This window comes from Marasmius oreades, chromosome 7 (assembly GCF_018924745.1).
Source record: "Marasmius oreades isolate 03SP1 chromosome 7, whole genome shotgun sequence".
Taxonomy (NCBI): domain Eukaryota; kingdom Fungi; phylum Basidiomycota; class Agaricomycetes; order Agaricales; family Marasmiaceae; genus Marasmius; species Marasmius oreades.
This window is the reverse complement of record NC_057329.1, coordinates 1,135,638-1,151,522: the sequence shown is the minus strand read 5'-3', so window position 1 is coordinate 1,151,522 and position 15,885 is coordinate 1,135,638. Positions and strand designations below refer to the sequence as shown.

Below are 15,885 nucleotides of genomic sequence, written 5' to 3'. Positions count from 1 at the left end.
CATAAGCCAACCAAATCGGGACATCCGCCTCAACGGACACTAAATACGAACCGATATTTCTACAATGTGCAAGTGAAGGTCATGAATGTAAGAATTAAAGACCCATTAAGATATGGAAGTAGCGTAATAAAAAGTCTACGAATGCTTCTAATGATAGTAATGTACTTATCATGACTAGTTGGCGATGTCAAGGTTCTCCATCGCCAGACCAAGAGGATCAGTCAAAACATTCTTCGTTTGTTCGTTTCCGAGGTAAGCATTGAAGAATACTTCCGGACTCGTGCAGGCAGCGACAGCACGACGCATGTGGCTGTTGAGGAATGAAATGCCAACCTGATAGGCAGCTAGACGGTGGTGGAATCAGAACAAAGTAAATGCAGAGGAAGGAAGGAAACCAATATCTTACCATTCATCCATCCAAAGCCTTCACGAGGTACCATCTTAAAGTCAATTCCTTGGTTTCCGTACTCAGCATCAACAAGATGAGAAAGTTTAACCGCGTCAAACTGGGAACAGCATTGATGAGAAGGAAAGATCACAAAACAAGTAGACGAACCTTCTCGGGAACCACACCGTTGAAATCGACAAATGCAGTGGTCATCCTAATGACTCAAGGTTAGATACGAAACCGATACTGACGTTCCACTTACATGTACAAGAACCGGTACGCCAATCGTTGAGCATCTTCGAGGTAGCCGTATCGTTCAAGCCCAACCCATGCCATGATCTGATGAGGTGGCCTAACAAACTAAAGTATCAGAATCGTTCTCACATGTATAGACGAAACAAATACGTGCCATGCATATCTATAAGACAGATACGACGAAATCAGAAACGGGATTGAATCACGGGTGAATACACATACGGATAGTCCCACTGCCGATTCGGCCTATCCAACGAGATTTTGCCTCGAGACTCTTCAGTTCCAGAGACAAGACCACCAAGAACTTCAAACTTCTTTATGGTCTGGGTTCTGGGCACAAAGTGATCAGACCACAACGAAACCACCGGGACAGAGAAACATACACAAGCTTCGTAGCCTGTTCCTCGCTCGCACAGCCTGCCCAAAGAGCCCACAACGCTGTAACACTCTCGTACAATATCTGCTGCTTCTTGACAGTATCGTAATCGAAGTAGAGACCCTTGCTCTCATTCCATAGATACTTATCAATCATCTGACGTCTGTGTTCTGCTCGTTCAAACCACTCGTCACTCCTTTGCACCCTACTAGTCGAACACTCGCGACCAGGGTTCGCATAAGCTTCCGGAGAAGGAGGGAATGGCGCAAGTGGGAAATCCTCTTCCATTTCCAATTCATCATCAAACACCTCCCGGATCGCAGTGCCAATGTCCACTTCATACTTGTACAGCAGCGCTTGTAAATCAATGGTCGCTAGATTCGCACATCTCTTCTCAAACCTGTATGTTGTATCGTGCCCTGATTCGCGCACGGCCCTGTCGTGTAAGAAATATTCGTCCAACTTTGGTTCTTTTAATACTCCGTCGTTGTACTTCTCACTGAATTCGAGGACAGAGAGACCGTGTTTGGCCGCATAAGGCTCAAGGATATGCGTGAAGTGTGTGGCTTCAGTCTCGGGTGGGATACCGAGCCCATCAGGACGATAGCGGGATAACCCTGTCTTGGGATCCATGCGAGGCTCTGCCATCCAGACAGTGTGGTACTCCTTGATAGCCGCTTGGATGGCCCGCTTCAGCCATTGACGATTCTCTTCGACATCCGAGCGGTCGAGTTGATTATATATTTGCAAGGCCATGTCAGTGAGGAAAGGTGGTTGCGAGCGACAGAGATAGTAGCTTCGACTACCGTTCAGAATTTTGCCGTAGTGCTTGATCTCGAAAATGAAGTGATCAACCATGCCTTTTGCCATGTTCACTTGACCGTCGACGAGCAGGCCGAGAGAAATGAAGTAGGAGTCCCAGTTGTACAGCTGGCATTCGGGAATGAGTACGGTAAGGTGGATGAGAGACAGGAATCTTACTTCATTAAAACGAGCTCCAGGAACGACGAAAGGAATACCCTTCAAAGTCTTACCGCCTTTCCCATCGTCAATTTCATTCATAGCTAAAGCCAGGATTCCCGGTTTTTGGTTAAGACTTTTGACAAACAAGGGATCGTCCGGTTTTGGTGGCAGGACCTGAACGTCCAAGTTCATGTGCGGCTTGTCTCGCGCGACCTTCCTGTAGTACTCGGCCATGGCAGGCTCCCCGTGAGGAACATAGATACGAGGATTGATTCGCCCAGTTCGGTTCTTTGGGTCGGCGGTAATGATTTCGAGCCCGTCCCCGTCGATACGCCGAGTCAAAGAATGCCAAAAAGAATTCTTGATCATACGAGACAGACGCTCGACCGGGTTTTCTGTAAGTCTGGCTTCATCAAGGACAATTCGTTTGCGACCGTTATCACGAGCAAGGGCGAGTTCTTGAAGAAGGTTTGACAGCATGTATGTACCCTGTGCGACGTTTATCAAGTAGCCCATAATAACTGACAGATAGAACGTACCCGAATATCAAATGTCTTGAAGCCGTTACTAGTCGCTGTGCCCAGAGACATCATCTTTGGTCCAGCGTCAGTGACGCTGATTTGGAAATCACCATCAGTGTCCTCCTGCTCAAGAACCAAACGAATGGTTTCCTCTACGTCTATAAGATATCTGCGAGGTCCAGTTCCCTTCTCGTCGTGGGAAAGCCTTCTGTTTCGCAAATGATAATCTTCCTCGAAAGCCGGAGCCTTCTTGGGGTTGTATCCATGAATGTGAGACTGCGAACACACATCAGCACGATCTCAGAAGCGACGGATATGATGGCGTTACATGACTGTAGGTCCGAGACCTGGAATAAGACTCTTTGCCATAATACGTGTCCGAATCCGCAACACTCGATCTCGTCGCGACTTCGTGGTCGTCGATGAAGGAAACGCCAGGCGGGTGTGTCAAAGTCGGGGCCATTACAATGGGTATGCAGATATGAGATTGAGTGTGAATTGAATAAAGAAAGTGAAAGCACTGAACAGAAAGGTAGCAATTAGAAGAGAAGGAAACGAAGAAACGGAGGTTGACTCGGAGCGTGAAGACCGCGGGTCTAAACCGCAAGCGTGGGAAGGATTTCCCGGTCCACAGTCTCACTCGACGTCCAAATTCATCCAAATGAGCGCCCAACCGTCTAACAAATTAAAGGCCTGGGCGAGGTCGCTTTCAAGTCCAGCCTGGTTCCTTGCAGTTGCCCCGACATCGTCCCTTTTTACAAACACTGCGCAGGTTCAGTCTTTCATGATTTTTCAACATCGTATTTTCGATAACAGCCCAACGGGGACATACGACCGGAATACATACGTGAGCGAACCTCCGCGCACAGATGACGGACATGCCGCTTTCAACGCTCTGTAGTGGGGTTTGAAGTCCACTGCGGAGCGCAGAACCAATACACTCACCTTCTCACTAGACGACTTCCTCAGCTCCTGCCCCTTAACCGTGACACGTCAATTCCCCTTTCCTCTGTCTTCAAATCAGGAGACTCGACATGTTCCTCGGAATGAGAGACGAGCGCCCAATACAAGATTCATACGTATTACCCTCAGCTCGCTTTTAACCCGAAAATTTCGTCTTCATAATCGATGTCCTAAGGTGGCGCGAACTTGAAGAGGATCCAACACTGGAGAGATTTCTCGTCGCCACTCTCCTGCTTCGCGCATCCTCCCCTAGACGTTCTTATTGGGTCACTGAAATTGTATTGTGACCGTGTCCATCTTTTGCTCCACACTAGAGCGCCGAGCTGGAAATAGCTCATAAGTAAGACCCCGTATTGAGCTGCCCATGACTCCAACGTTCGTTTTGAGATGGGAGCTATATTCAAAATTTTCCCGGCCTGAAACATCGTGGGTATAGTAGCGATTACCCATTTGTGGCTTTGATAAAATGAAGAGAGGGAGTCGGATGGCTCGATCGGAGTTGTCCATGAATCAAGTTGAAGACAATAAGAGTCGGAAAACGCGTCGCGCCTATGATTTGAAGGGCTTGGAAATCTTCAGATGAATAAGTAATAGCGTGAGTAAGCAAGTTCGAGGCGTGCTATGATACTACGCCTCTGCCATCTTCAATTCTGAATCTCCAGTAACCGCACTATCAACCACTCCTCCCGTTCCAGTTCGGAAGGCTTTACGATTCGCTTCTGCCCTTATGAAATCCTCGCATTCAACGCGACTCTTTTCAACATTCACCATGTACAAGAACATTGTACTGAATACACCCCTGCAAGGAACAACGTGTGAGAAAGGTACTCCTGGGACATAGAAAGTATTACTTACAGGCCAAAGAGGAACGCGAATGGCATATTGTCATTGTTGTCCGCAGCAGTAATGATGGCAGAGGATACGAAAGGCCCGATGAAAGCAGATGTTTTTCCAACCTAGGAATAAGGATATTCAGTGTTTCGACCTTCGCAGAACTCAACTAGAAATCGACATACCACAGAGAACAAAGCAAAAAACAGGAACCTGTCAACAAACAAGTAAGACAGACAGTGAGAATGCTACCAAATGATATAAACATACATTTGCGGCAACGGTGACACCTCACTAATCATGGTCTGACTATAGGCATACCAAGGACAAACCATGAGCCCATAAAAGACTTGATATAGCCTGACACGTTTGATAGCGATATTGGTGAACCATAGTCTATCAAAACTGAGGTAGAATGCTCACCAAATTTCCCATATGTGTTTAAATCCGAACTTATCCGTATGGATACCGATGAGACCCCATATTGTTAGAATCTAGGAATTTCCTAAGAGGACTTTCTCAAGCGATATTGGAGGGAGATAATACTCACGATTATCCAAAATACATTGAAAATGAGCATCTGTGAGAATCATAATTTAACCTGTATAGCTGGTTGCAGCTGGACCCACGGATTTCGTAGGAATCTTGTATTTTTTCTGAACAAACCAGAATGCGCTTGAAGTCGGCCAACATCAGCGTCAATGAACAACACCGCGAAGAGGTTTAGCTCACTAGATTCCGATAGCTTGAGCAGCAATGCCGACGATGAGGAGCAGCGTAAGCTGAAGAGTTGAGTACGCCACAACACTGTAAGTACCCCAATCAAACGCGAGATCCGCGAAGAAGGAGAACGTCCGTCGCCTACCTATTCTGCAGTGTTCCAATCACAGTTCTAGATGCGATACCTCAGTCTAGGTGTCCAAGGCAAGAGGGAATACCTTACACGGTCGTATTTAAGACGTCGCCCATTAAGAAATAGAAAACGAGATACAGGAATGTTTGTTTGAGCCTTAGGCACTCCCTGAAGGCAACATACGTCTGTTTGAATCCAATGGTGAGCAGCGTCGTACCAGGAGGTAGTTGTAGACCTGGTCGGCGCTTCTCGAGTATAAACCATGGGATGGCACATAGGACTGTAGAATGGAATGTCACGGATGGCTAGATCAATGTGACATCTGGACTTACGCCAAACTCCTCCAGCGAATGCAATCAACACGCTGAACGCCTTTGTGTTGTTTTCGGTGCTCTCGTCAGACTTGACGCCTTTGAGAATTCCAACCATAATCGCGAGAATCACGATTTCTCCGATTGAGCAAACAGTGAACGATATGTTTGAGATACGATTTCGTGAGATTGAGGTCATCGTTACATGAGCCTTCAGGCTGTAGAAGCGTAGATATGAATTCAAACCCACTAAGCTCGATTTAAAGTAATAGGGTTACCTTTTCTTTCCGTCTTTCACTTCAATTAAGGACTCTTTGATTTCTGGTAGATCGCGGGCTAGTCCGGGAAACGCAGCGGTCCAGAAAGTGAGTGAACACTGTGTGCGGAAGTGAGGCTTGGACAATATGTCAAAGTAACGACTGAGAGACTTACCTGATAGGTTATGACTGGCCGCAGATTAACGATAGTGAGAGAGGCTAAGGAGTAGAGGCAGCTTACGTCCTAAGATGTAGAGGGCTACCCCAGCTCGCCACCGTGAAGGGTCAGCGACACCCAGCCATGCAAACGCGACGCCAACCGCCAAAAATGTGAAGAAGATCGTGATATTGGGTCTAGGTGAGATTGAGCATGATGAAGGGAAGAGGAAGGGGTAAGAACAACCTCCATCGACCGTAGTCCGCCCATGCTCCTATAAACAAGAGTAACGCTGCTTGTACGGCGAAGCTGATTCCGTTCGTCAATAGAACGATCGAATTAACTATCGGTAGAAGCATAGTTTATGGGTACCACTGGAACTAGCGAGGGTATGAGATCACGTACTATTGCGAACAGCACCGAGGAAAGGGAGGACACATTGGCCATCTCCACAAGGAAGAGTGAATGGGGGTGCACTTGGATCGTAGCCTGCCAAGCTCAGCAAGTTCTGGAACTGGGAAGGGCCAAAGTTGAATCCTGCAAGACCATTGTTGCCAACATAGTAGAGATAATACGACCAGAGCTCGACACGGTTTGTTGTCCAGTCGGAAAGTTGAGTATCTTCTGGCGCTGTGAACTTCGGATTTTGATGTGATGCTCGCTCTGGCGGAATCGAATCTTGACTCTTCTCGCTCTTGGTCGTAATATCGGTCATGGAGGCCAAAAGAAAAAGAGATCCCGTCCTTTGTGCATTTGCTCCGATTGGAAACCGGCCTGTACAATTTTGACGCCCACTCCACTCGTGACTCAGTACACCCACTTTGTTGCGACAGTTGTTTCATGTCGATTCCAACAACACCTCGTTCGAAAACATCGTTCAACCCAGTAACACCAACTACGAAACGTACAGCAGCTACACATATCGTTCAATCATCTCCTCATTACACTACCACGCGGAGACATTCACTCTATGGCGTTGAAGATCGAGTCGTGATTGATCCAGGCTCTCGCGTATGGAAGGTGGGATTTAGTGGTGAAGGGCGGCCGCGAGAGGTTTTTTATGCAACGGAGGGTGCTTCCTCGTTATGGACGTTACGCCGAGCTGCCGATGCTGCTGAAAGGGCGGAAGAAGACAGGATGTTGGAGGTGAAGATGGAGAAATGCTTGAGATCCGTCTTTCATGAGTGAGTGTTGTATTCTCTAGTTGGAACCAGCATCGTCTAAATAGTCTTTCAAGTTCTCTGTTGACTGACCCAAAGGCTCGTAAAGTGATTATCGTTGAACACCCATTATTACCCATCTATACCAAGGATACGCTAGCTCGGGTATTATTCGAAAACTTACAGGTGCGTCTTCGCTTCTTCGAACTGGATCATCGCACAGAAACCCACACAGGTTCCATCAGTGTCATTTGCGTCAAGTCACCTTCTATCTTTGCTCGCGGTCGGTCGTATAACAGGCCTTGTTCTTGACTGTGGTTACCTAGAATCTGTTGCCCTTCCGGTGAGTATCTGCGTATAACAATAGTTGACTTCCTGACAGCTGCACAGATATTCGCCTCGCGTCCCCTCTTCCCCCAAATCCAAACAACTCCATTAGCTGGGTCTCGGTTACACTCCCACCTCCGCTCCCTATTACTGTTATTCGGAACCTATCTTCCACCCACTTCTCCTGGCCCAGTCAATATTCCGACCGCCAGTCGATCTATGCGAGTTCCACCCGAAATACTCACCGACAGTATTTTAGATGAACTTCTAACACGCTGTTGCTTCGTTGGGGAACCTCTTTTATCCGTCTCAAGTAATGATACACGCGACGTGACTCCAGGATTGGACGAAGGTTCCGAAACGGACCTCCCACCAAGTAGTGACGCCACCCAGTCCGAGTCAGATTTCTCACATGTTGGCCGCGATAGTAACGTGTCATCTGCTCAAGCTTCAACCTCGGATTTCTCTGTGATCTCCGATCCACGTACTCCTGTTGGAGCGGATCCACGCGCTGGTGGATTGCAGGGTCTGGCGAACTTGTACACACGCCATTCAACCGCCACCGATTTAAGGCTGCGAGTGGCTCCACTACCAGGTGGTGGTGGTTTGGGGTACGCTACACTCATTATACCGGGATGGGTTAGGGAACGTGCGGCGGAGATTCTTTTCGAACCCGGGGATGTGGACGAAAAAAGTGTAGCTGAAGTGATATTGGATGCCCTTCTCAAGGTGAACATTCCCCGAATTTGTTTTATTGTGTCCTTCTTTTTCACCAAGTCGAACACAGGTTCCCCTTGATCTTCGCAAAACAATGGCATCCTCCATCCTCGTTGTTGGCGGTACCCCTATGCTACCGGGATTCATTATAAGACTACATTCCGAACTCCTTCGTGCCATCCAACCTTCTCCCTTCGTCCCACGGCATCCTGTGCGGCCAGATAAACCACCCCCACCACAGTATGACCGCTACGCCTCGCTTCGTCCCTTGACACCATATTTCGCCATCGTCAACAATCCTTCACCTGGGGAACCTCATTCAGATCGAGCCAAAAACAACGCTGGAAAGGCTCCGGCATTCACACCGGCTACCATGGCTTGGGTCGGTGCTTCGTTAGCCGGGTGAGTAGTTTCATTTTTCGTATGGTGCCTACGTTAAAGTTGCTACTAAAACTCTTCTCTTAGTGTTCTTAAAACTGGCGGGGTCGAAGTCAGCCGAGAGAAATGGGACGAAGTTGAGCCGATGGGGGGAGAGGACAGTGCCATGGGAGATATGTCTACGTCTACTCCATCTCAGTCTTTCCACGCAGATCGTGATTCGTTGCATCAACGAAACATCTTGCCTGACTGGACGAGGATACCCTTACCGACTGGTGTACCATCTGCTGTTACTCGCGTTGGAGCATAGAACGAGCCAGTTCGAACTTTTGTAAACATGTGTTATACTTTATTCATGAACCGTGAGGTGATTATTCAACTACTTTAATTGACATTGAACGTCGTCCAGTTAGAGGAGTCATACATGCGTGAAATAACGTCAAATGATGTTGAGGGAATTCTTTCCTATACATATAACCAGAAAGAACGAAAAAAGAACGGAGCTGGCGAAAATGGGAGAAAAGTGCCATTAGTCGAGAAACGAAGTGGAAAGATAGGATCAAGGTCCAATGCGCATGTTTAGTATGCACGACCTAAATGAGTATCACAATAAGAAATTAAAGATAAAAAAGAAGAGTGAAGGTGAAAGTTGAACGAAGAAAAAGGGTCGCTTCTGGAGGTAAACCAGGGAGCGACTTCAAACGCGACAGAAACCGCGAAAGATTAAACGATCGTATCCAACACTCTCAACGTAATCTTATTCAATTCCGTTGACTCGGCGACCTTGTCCCACTGTTCTTGAGTGGTGACCAAAGCCATCTGCACAGGACCCCCTGCAGAAGACAATGAACTCGATCGTTCTCGTGCTCTGCCTTTAGCCTTCGAACCCGAGGCAACGTCGTTCTTTCGAACAACAACATCGGGAATGACGAATGCCAGAGTGAATGAGTCAGACAACGAAAGTTTTTCTTGTTGAGCAAACTTTTCGTGGATTTTTGCCCTTAGTACGGAGAAGGGGGTGGTTTTAGGTATGCGAAGGAGAATGATGGATTTATTATGCGCGGCTTTGATGGTATATGTTTCGCCTGAGGTGGGAGATAAGGTTGAAGTGTTGGAGAGAGTTGTCGTGGCAGTGGCTCGAGAAATACAGGTGTCGCTAGTCACATTGGATAGTACTGATGATGGTCTGATCGTGGACGGGGTTTCGCTATAGGTTGAGTAGGTAGGGGAAGAAGGCACAGATGTGATATGGATCTCTGGAGCCATAGTACCAGTCGGTGTCGACGGCTCATCGATAGTAAACTCACTATCGGAAGATGATGACTCGGGAGGGGATTCCGATCGTCTACTGGGAGAAGGCGTTTCAGGTCTTTCCTCCTCTTCCCGGATTTCTTCTATGGGGAACACGCTGATATCGACTCTATTAGGGAAGAGGTGAGCTGGCATGGGGAATTCATCTGGAGTAGAGCCCGACAGTCAGCGATTAACAATGTGGTGGCTAGAAAGGTATTGTCCTCACCGAACAATGCAGGATCTAACATGTCCTCGTCACCATCGGACCAGGAACCCTCTTGAACGGAATAGATGGATATTGGCCTGCTACGACGATTTCCTGGGGTAGTAGTTCGAACCGGATTGTGAGGAACGACAGCTTCTGACGAAGACGTTGTCATCATCGTCGCAATGCTCCCGATCGACAGACGAGATTTGTGATAGATCTGAGCAGATGAGGGTAGATCTAGATCTAATCCTTCTAGGTAGGTTGTGGCAGAATCGATCGTTTGCCATGACTCTCGTCCTGAAGATCGCCGGTTGAGTGAGACAGAATTTTAGTCCAGGACAATAAACTTACTGGTATTACGAGGGGTTTCCGGTGGGGTTAGATCCCCTGTTCCTTCGAAAGTAGCAAAGAGACTGGGTGGGGTTGAGAAAATCCGAGCACTTCGACGATACAAAGTCTCTTTCGAGGACCTCTTCTTCACCCTCCGAACGAAAAGATTCTCTGGTAAGCTTGTAGCGATATCCTCAGGCGGAGATTGGAATTCAGATTGTGACTGAACTGGGGGGCTGTAATCAAACATAACCGGGACTTCTTCTCCTATAGAAGGGAAGAACGAGCCAACGGAACCGGCAGAGCTAGGAGAAGATCCCGACGAAGAGTCGGAGGACGTGGACAGCGGCCGTGGACGACGTTTGCGGGGAGATAAGGACGAGGATAACCTGGAAGAAAAACTTTGCCTGGAAGGTGATGGAGGTGAATCCGTGGTCACCGTGTTTATTGACCGCGCGTCGGGGTCGTCGGGTCCTGAGTAGAATGACAGAATAGTGCTCGCTGTAGACTGACGGTGTTTGCGGGACCGCGCCTGGTTCTTGCGCGAAAGTTCTTCGTCTCTTTTCCAATATCCAAAGAAATCGGTCACCAAACGGTCTGATCTAACCTCCTGAAGTAACGTTGGAACATCGTCTTTGAAAAGGGCGGCCATGAAAGCAGAAAGCTCAGCCACACGAAGATTCAAAATCGCATGTTTGTTTCCGAACAGGCTTCCTCCTTTATGGGAGAGTCGCGGTATTATATTGTGCACGTCCTGTGCCACAGAATGAGGGTCGGGGCCTGGAGGAAGGGAATCCCAGGAGGCAGCAGCATCCTGCATATACACGCCGTTTTTCTTGACCCCTTTGCCTCGCTGGAGTCGCTGGCGCTTCATCCGAGCCAGGCGGCCATATTCCTCCTCAATGCCATCTTGGAAAAATAGGCAATCTTCCCATTTTCGCCAAATCTCGTATGGCTCCATGAGGCGAGAGTCCCCTGACCCGGTGGAAGACCTATCGCCCCTGTTGACCGGGTTGACCCGCATTCCGTAGACAAAGTATCCACCTAGTATGGATGACAATCAGACGATATGGCACAGTAAATTATGTGATTGAAAGCGACCTTGCTTTGCGGGAGATAACATATCCAGTGTGAATTTGGCAGGTGGTGGGCGTAAAACAGATCGTTTGTAGTTCTGAGAGAATCTGAGTGTCCGGCAGGAGGTCAGTGTGTTTCATGAGATTGACATACCTCTGGAGAGAAAGGGGATGCGTCTCCAACCTGATAAAGCTGAGAGTCCGTCAGCACCTCGTAAAGGAAGAATGTAGTGAATTATTCTTACTGAGAGGTCCATATTCACGATTGCGAATCAGAAAAACGGGAACTACTTTCGCCGTATAGCTGCTCAGTGAGCACTGAGGTACGAACCTAGAGGTGGTGGTGGTGGTAGGAAAAGAGAGGGAATCGATAGCGGTGGTGGTGGTGGTTATAGGTGAAAACACAAAAGAAAAAGGGATTCCGGAAACCCTCTTCCATTGGCAACGATTCTTATTGTCTTTGTCCAAAATGTCGATCCCGTTCCCAATTAGGCAACTCGTTCGGAGGATAGTGCCGCTCCTTATTGTTTTTTCGCTGATACATAGTCCCGGTAAACGACAATGGGACACAGTGGCCAAGAGTTGAGTCTTGAGTCTTGAAGCTTGAGGTCGTAGTGTCTGGTTGCCAATGATGATGGCCGTTGAAGTTCTAGGAACGTTGATTGATGTCACCCTGGAACTATTACAGACCTGCAGACTGCTGCATACCGCCAGTGCAGACCAACGTCCTGGTCTGCCTCATGGTGTACACATTGCACATTGTGGGGTGCTTCATAAATGAACGATGCGTGATGTAACTGTTTATTTTCCTCTTCTTTCTGTCTCCTTCCATCAAGCGAGCTGCGAAGGAGGTCAAAGGCTCTTTCCCACGCCAGTCATGCCACAACCAGTACGTTTTCTCCCTTTGGTGGGCGCCATCTGAAAGACACTAGCGTTCGACTTCAGGTTAATTTGACGAACGAGAATGATGAAGTTTGGGAAGAGGTGCCGGAGGACTCAGAGGAAGAACAGTTTGAACCTCGTAGAGCCACCTCTCGAGCTTACAGCCCCAGGGCGTCGACTATCAAACGCAGAACGGCTCAAAGAGCTACATTCCAGCGTACGCAGATCAGACAGGCTCCGAGGATTGAAAGAAGACATGTACACATCCCAACTGAACAATGGTTGGACGAAACCCTTCGTCTCGGCAAACTCGCCTTTGTCTACTTGACCGACGTCATTGGAGGTGGTATATATCTCCTGCGCAAACCATTGTCCTTCCTATTCTTCCTTTGGCTCCTCGCCTTCGTTCTGGGACATGTTTCTCACCAGTTGAAAAACGCCTTCAGGCCTTTATGCATCATACCAGGAATCAGCAGTTCCGACCTCTGTAAATCCAATACACAGGACACATTCCGCGGCAAATGGGCAGACTACGCGAAGCTCACTGATGATCAGGCCACCACATTCGAAGAGCTTCTGGATGCTTCAGTCGGTGGTTCTGCCTTGTCACTCGAGGTAAAGAAGGTGGAAATGGCCAGCAAGGACCTTTTGACTCTGGTGCGATTCAGTAAACTGACCAGTCGCGATCTCATTGGTGCGTTCTGTTTTGTTCCCTCAACAAGTGAAATCATTCACAGACTCGCGGTCAGCCGAATCGTTGGACAGATTCATTGATGATGCACGTTCAACCGGTCGAGGTCTACAGAGGCTCTCTTCGAAAATTGGAGGCGCCGTTGACTCGTAAGTGTTTGAACGCCGGTTGGCGCTGGCCTGACATTCTTCACATTTCATTCAGGGTCATGGCAGTCAATAATTATGCTCTCCACACCATCGAGGCTGCTCAATCCAATTCCGTCTCTCGCTCCATTCGCCTCCTCGTTCCCTTCATGAAACCGAATACCAAAGAAGTTGTCCGACAAACCTTCGGTGAAGCCATGACCGTGCTGTCGAACACAATTCAGCGCCTCATTGTCGAGGCCGAAGTCCAACTTGCCAATCTTGAGAAACTCGAGGAGGATCTTCTCGTTCTTCACGAGTTGATCCACCGGGAAGATACTTCCATCTCATCACAGAAATCGGAAATTCTCAGTGAGCTATGGACCAAGCTGGGCGGTAACAAAGCGCGTATTGAAGTGTTCGACAAACATCTGTATTTGTTGAAAAACCTTGGGGTTTATAGGAAACAGGCACTGGCGCATGTCGTCGCAGCACTGCAGACGCTTCGGGCGCTTAGTGACGATATGGAGGATATGAGGGAGAGGGTCACGGCACCTGAATTAGTCGGTGAGAGTGTACCGGTGGACGTGCATTTGAGAAGCATTACCATCGGGCTGGAAAGGCTAAAGGAGTCAAGAGTGAAAGCGAAGGAGAGGGAGGACGAAGCTATCCGAAGAGTTTTACAATTGGACCAGGCGGATTAGAGAATATTATACAGGCTGATTTTAAGTGTGGTGGTGGTGGTTCAAATATCTTGTTTGTGTATATGTAGTCAACCCTCGTAGAACCTAATAGAACAAGAACAGAAATCAGGATGTGGTGCCGTTACTTTCGTCTCCATCCCAGCCAGTTGTTGAACTAGCGGTACTGGCAAGCCGAGTGAACTTCGTTCTCTTATCAAGCTCCTCATCCCATCCGCCCCTCTCTTCGTTCATGCCCCAGCTATCAGCGGTCGAACTCCCGACTTCTGGATTCCATTGGGCACTGCTTGTAATGGCCCAAGCTGTTTTCTCAGGTTCGTCTTCGTTCCAAGAGACATCTCCATCTCCACCGCTACTGCTCGTAGTAAGATAACCCCGGTCGTCGTATTCGGACTTGTACTCCTCCTCTGGATTCCAATCTGCAGGCATATACTCGACGCTCTTCTCATGTTCATCTATACTTTCTTCAGTCGAAGGCCACAACATTCTTGTCCTTTTGGTACCAGGATCTCCCAACAGCTCGACTTTCCATAGCTCTCGTTGTCGCTGTATGTTCAAATCCGGAGCGTCACCGTCTTGTTTGAGGGTCAAAATATTGTTCCGCTCTTGCAGTGATTTAATGAGAACCTCGATCCGCCCGCCGCAGGCGATGCTAACATCTCGTTCATACCACAAATCCTCTAGCCGCATAAATGACTCGCGATACTCTTCCATTCGGGCCTTCACGATATCTCTGATCTCGGACAACGGTAAAGGTTTCCGCGCTCGTTCGTGTGCTGTGTGAAGATAGGATACCAGAAGCTCATGCTTGAGCTCTTCTTTCTCTTTCTCTTCTCCGTCGTCTTCGGAGACTACCCTTTGTTGCTGCTGCTGCAACACCCGAACCGCCTCTCTTGCCTGAGCCTGTCGTTCATCATTCACTCCTTCCTTCCTTCGAAACGTCGCGACAAGCGTCGCCCCACCTAGTTCCTCATCTCTACCCCATTCATCTACTTCGTATGCCCGTCCAATATCTCCTAGTTTGAGTTCATAACCCCACTTCCTAGCCTCTTCCTCGCACCAAACTTTGAATTCATCTGGTGTCCATTCGAATTTATGATCTTCATGACGGAACACTCGGTCAGTGCGTCCTGTAGGATCAGGATATCCTGATTTTCGGTTCAGAGGTGCATCTGGGGCAGTGAATCGTGCATTGAATGTATAGGAAGGCGTGGTGATCAACAGCAGGCGAGGTTGATAGATCCCTAGCAGCACCGGGGAGAAAAACGGGAAGACATCGGGAGGGAGGTGTTCGATTCTGTAGTGAAAGAGAATGCAGTATCTACTGAGCTTCCCAGAAGACCTGAAAAACTAGACGGAAAAACAAACTTACACTTCAGAAGCAACGATACACTCAACGCCAACGAACGCATCGTTGACCACTTCCAAACCACCTTTCCATATGTTCGCTGTCATCGATTCCCATCTTACGGGTTCTCTTCCTCCGATTGTAGCTCCAAGTCCCCAACCTGAACCTCCCCCTACACTGCTGCCAGTTACGTCGGATTCGAGTTCGAATCGTTCAGGCTCAGTAACCTTCATGACAAAATCGAGATCGGCATCCGATATATCCAAACCTGCAACACGATTTATATGCAGGTATGGGATCGGACCAAGGGAAGAGTTGAACAGGTTCATCGGTGGGCTTTGGTCTTCTAATTCTACCTTCAAATTCAAATCCGAGTCGTTGTCGTAGAATTTGCCTTTGAATGCTAGCCATGGAGCTGGTTGACATAGAGCGGATAATAGTTGACCTTCGCCGCACCCAACGTCCAAGACCTACTTTACAGAGCAAGATTTGAGTGAGCTGGTAGTTGATTTGGTGGGAAATTAAAATTGACGCACGTCAACGACACCTTCTTGTCGTAAAACATCCAAGATCCATATTCTTCGTTGGAGGTAGAGTTGAGGTATGAATGTTACTTTCAGTTCGTGATCTTTACCGTCCATCACTGTGGTTGATTGATTCAAGAAGAGTCAGGGCGGATAGAACCGTGCGCGTCATGAGAGTCAGGGTTCGAAGGCTGTCATCACATTTTGGGAAGCGCTCGTCAAGTACAGATTTACAGAATTGGAGATGACT

The 15,885-nt window shown here is 48.2% G+C and overlaps 6 protein-coding genes across 8 annotated transcripts; 2 read left to right on the top strand and 4 right to left on the bottom strand.

Moving 5' to 3' along the window:
* Positions 1–174: 174 nt before the first annotated feature.
* Positions 175–2,966, bottom strand: E1B28_011081 (uncharacterized protein; the record flags this gene model as incomplete). Its single annotated transcript, XM_043156079.1, has 10 exons — positions 175–344; positions 407–506; positions 557–602; positions 651–727; positions 794–806; positions 866–973; positions 1,027–1,949; positions 2,001–2,471; positions 2,522–2,779; positions 2,832–2,966. The coding sequence occupies 10 exons, from the start codon at positions 2,964–2,966 to the stop codon at positions 175–177; spliced, it is 2,301 nt and encodes a 766-aa protein (XP_043005863.1).
* Positions 2,967–3,300: 334 nt separating this feature from the next.
* On the bottom strand, positions 3,301–6,625 carry E1B28_011080 (uncharacterized protein). Its single transcript, XM_043156078.1, has 17 exons — positions 6,281–6,625; positions 6,122–6,218; positions 5,960–6,072; positions 5,894–5,907; positions 5,740–5,837; positions 5,483–5,679; positions 5,241–5,430; positions 5,163–5,189; positions 5,030–5,104; positions 4,927–4,972; positions 4,848–4,877; positions 4,721–4,791; positions 4,568–4,657; positions 4,483–4,510; positions 4,322–4,422; positions 3,449–4,265; positions 3,301–3,398 (listed from the first exon to the last, which is right to left on the bottom strand). The coding sequence occupies exons 1-16, from the start codon at positions 6,588–6,590 to the stop codon at positions 4,094–4,096; spliced, it is 1,659 nt and encodes a 552-aa protein (XP_043005862.1). The 5' UTR covers positions 6,591–6,625; the 3' UTR covers positions 3,301–3,398; positions 3,449–4,093.
* A 28-nt stretch (positions 6,626–6,653) lies between these two features.
* Positions 6,654–8,847, top strand: E1B28_011079 (uncharacterized protein). 2 transcript variants are annotated; one of them, XM_043156076.1, is made up of 6 exons: positions 6,654–7,059; positions 7,113–7,221; positions 7,271–7,378; positions 7,426–8,091; positions 8,150–8,481; positions 8,545–8,847. In XM_043156076.1, the coding sequence occupies exons 1-6, from the start codon at positions 6,716–6,718 to the stop codon at positions 8,765–8,767; spliced, it is 1,782 nt and encodes a 593-aa protein (XP_043005860.1). In that variant the 5' UTR covers positions 6,654–6,715; the 3' UTR covers positions 8,768–8,847. The 2 variants fall into 2 exon arrangements, with proteins under 2 accessions (XP_043005860.1, XP_043005861.1); XM_043156077.1 differs by having other exon boundaries at positions 8,150–8,847.
* On the bottom strand, positions 7,151–12,015 carry E1B28_011078 (uncharacterized protein). Its single transcript, XM_043156075.1, has 7 exons — positions 11,610–12,015; positions 11,519–11,557; positions 11,390–11,462; positions 10,310–11,332; positions 9,977–10,255; positions 7,416–9,914; positions 7,151–7,364 (listed from the first exon to the last, which is right to left on the bottom strand). The coding sequence occupies exons 1-6, from the start codon at positions 11,619–11,621 to the stop codon at positions 9,181–9,183; spliced, it is 2,160 nt and encodes a 719-aa protein (XP_043005859.1). The 5' UTR covers positions 11,622–12,015; the 3' UTR covers positions 7,151–7,364; positions 7,416–9,180.
* Positions 12,016–12,182: 167 nt separating this feature from the next.
* On the top strand, positions 12,183–13,898 carry E1B28_011077 (uncharacterized protein). Its single transcript, XM_043156074.1, has 4 exons — positions 12,183–12,253; positions 12,310–12,940; positions 12,996–13,086; positions 13,142–13,898. The coding sequence occupies exons 1-4, from the start codon at positions 12,242–12,244 to the stop codon at positions 13,764–13,766; spliced, it is 1,359 nt and encodes a 452-aa protein (XP_043005858.1). The 5' UTR covers positions 12,183–12,241; the 3' UTR covers positions 13,767–13,898.
* E1B28_011076 (uncharacterized protein) lies at positions 13,872–15,821 on the bottom strand (the record flags this gene model as incomplete). Of its 2 annotated transcripts, none has more annotated exons than XM_043156073.1 (3): positions 15,648–15,821; positions 15,136–15,584; positions 13,872–15,060 (listed from the first exon to the last, which is right to left on the bottom strand). In XM_043156073.1, exons 2-3 carry the CDS (start codon positions 15,438–15,440, stop codon positions 13,872–13,874), a joined length of 1,494 nt encoding a protein of 497 aa, XP_043005857.1. In that variant the 5' UTR covers positions 15,441–15,584; positions 15,648–15,821. The 2 variants fall into 2 exon arrangements, with proteins under 2 accessions (XP_043005857.1, XP_043005856.1); XM_043156072.1 differs by having other exon boundaries at positions 15,136–15,581.
* Positions 15,822–15,885: the final 64 nt, after the last annotated feature.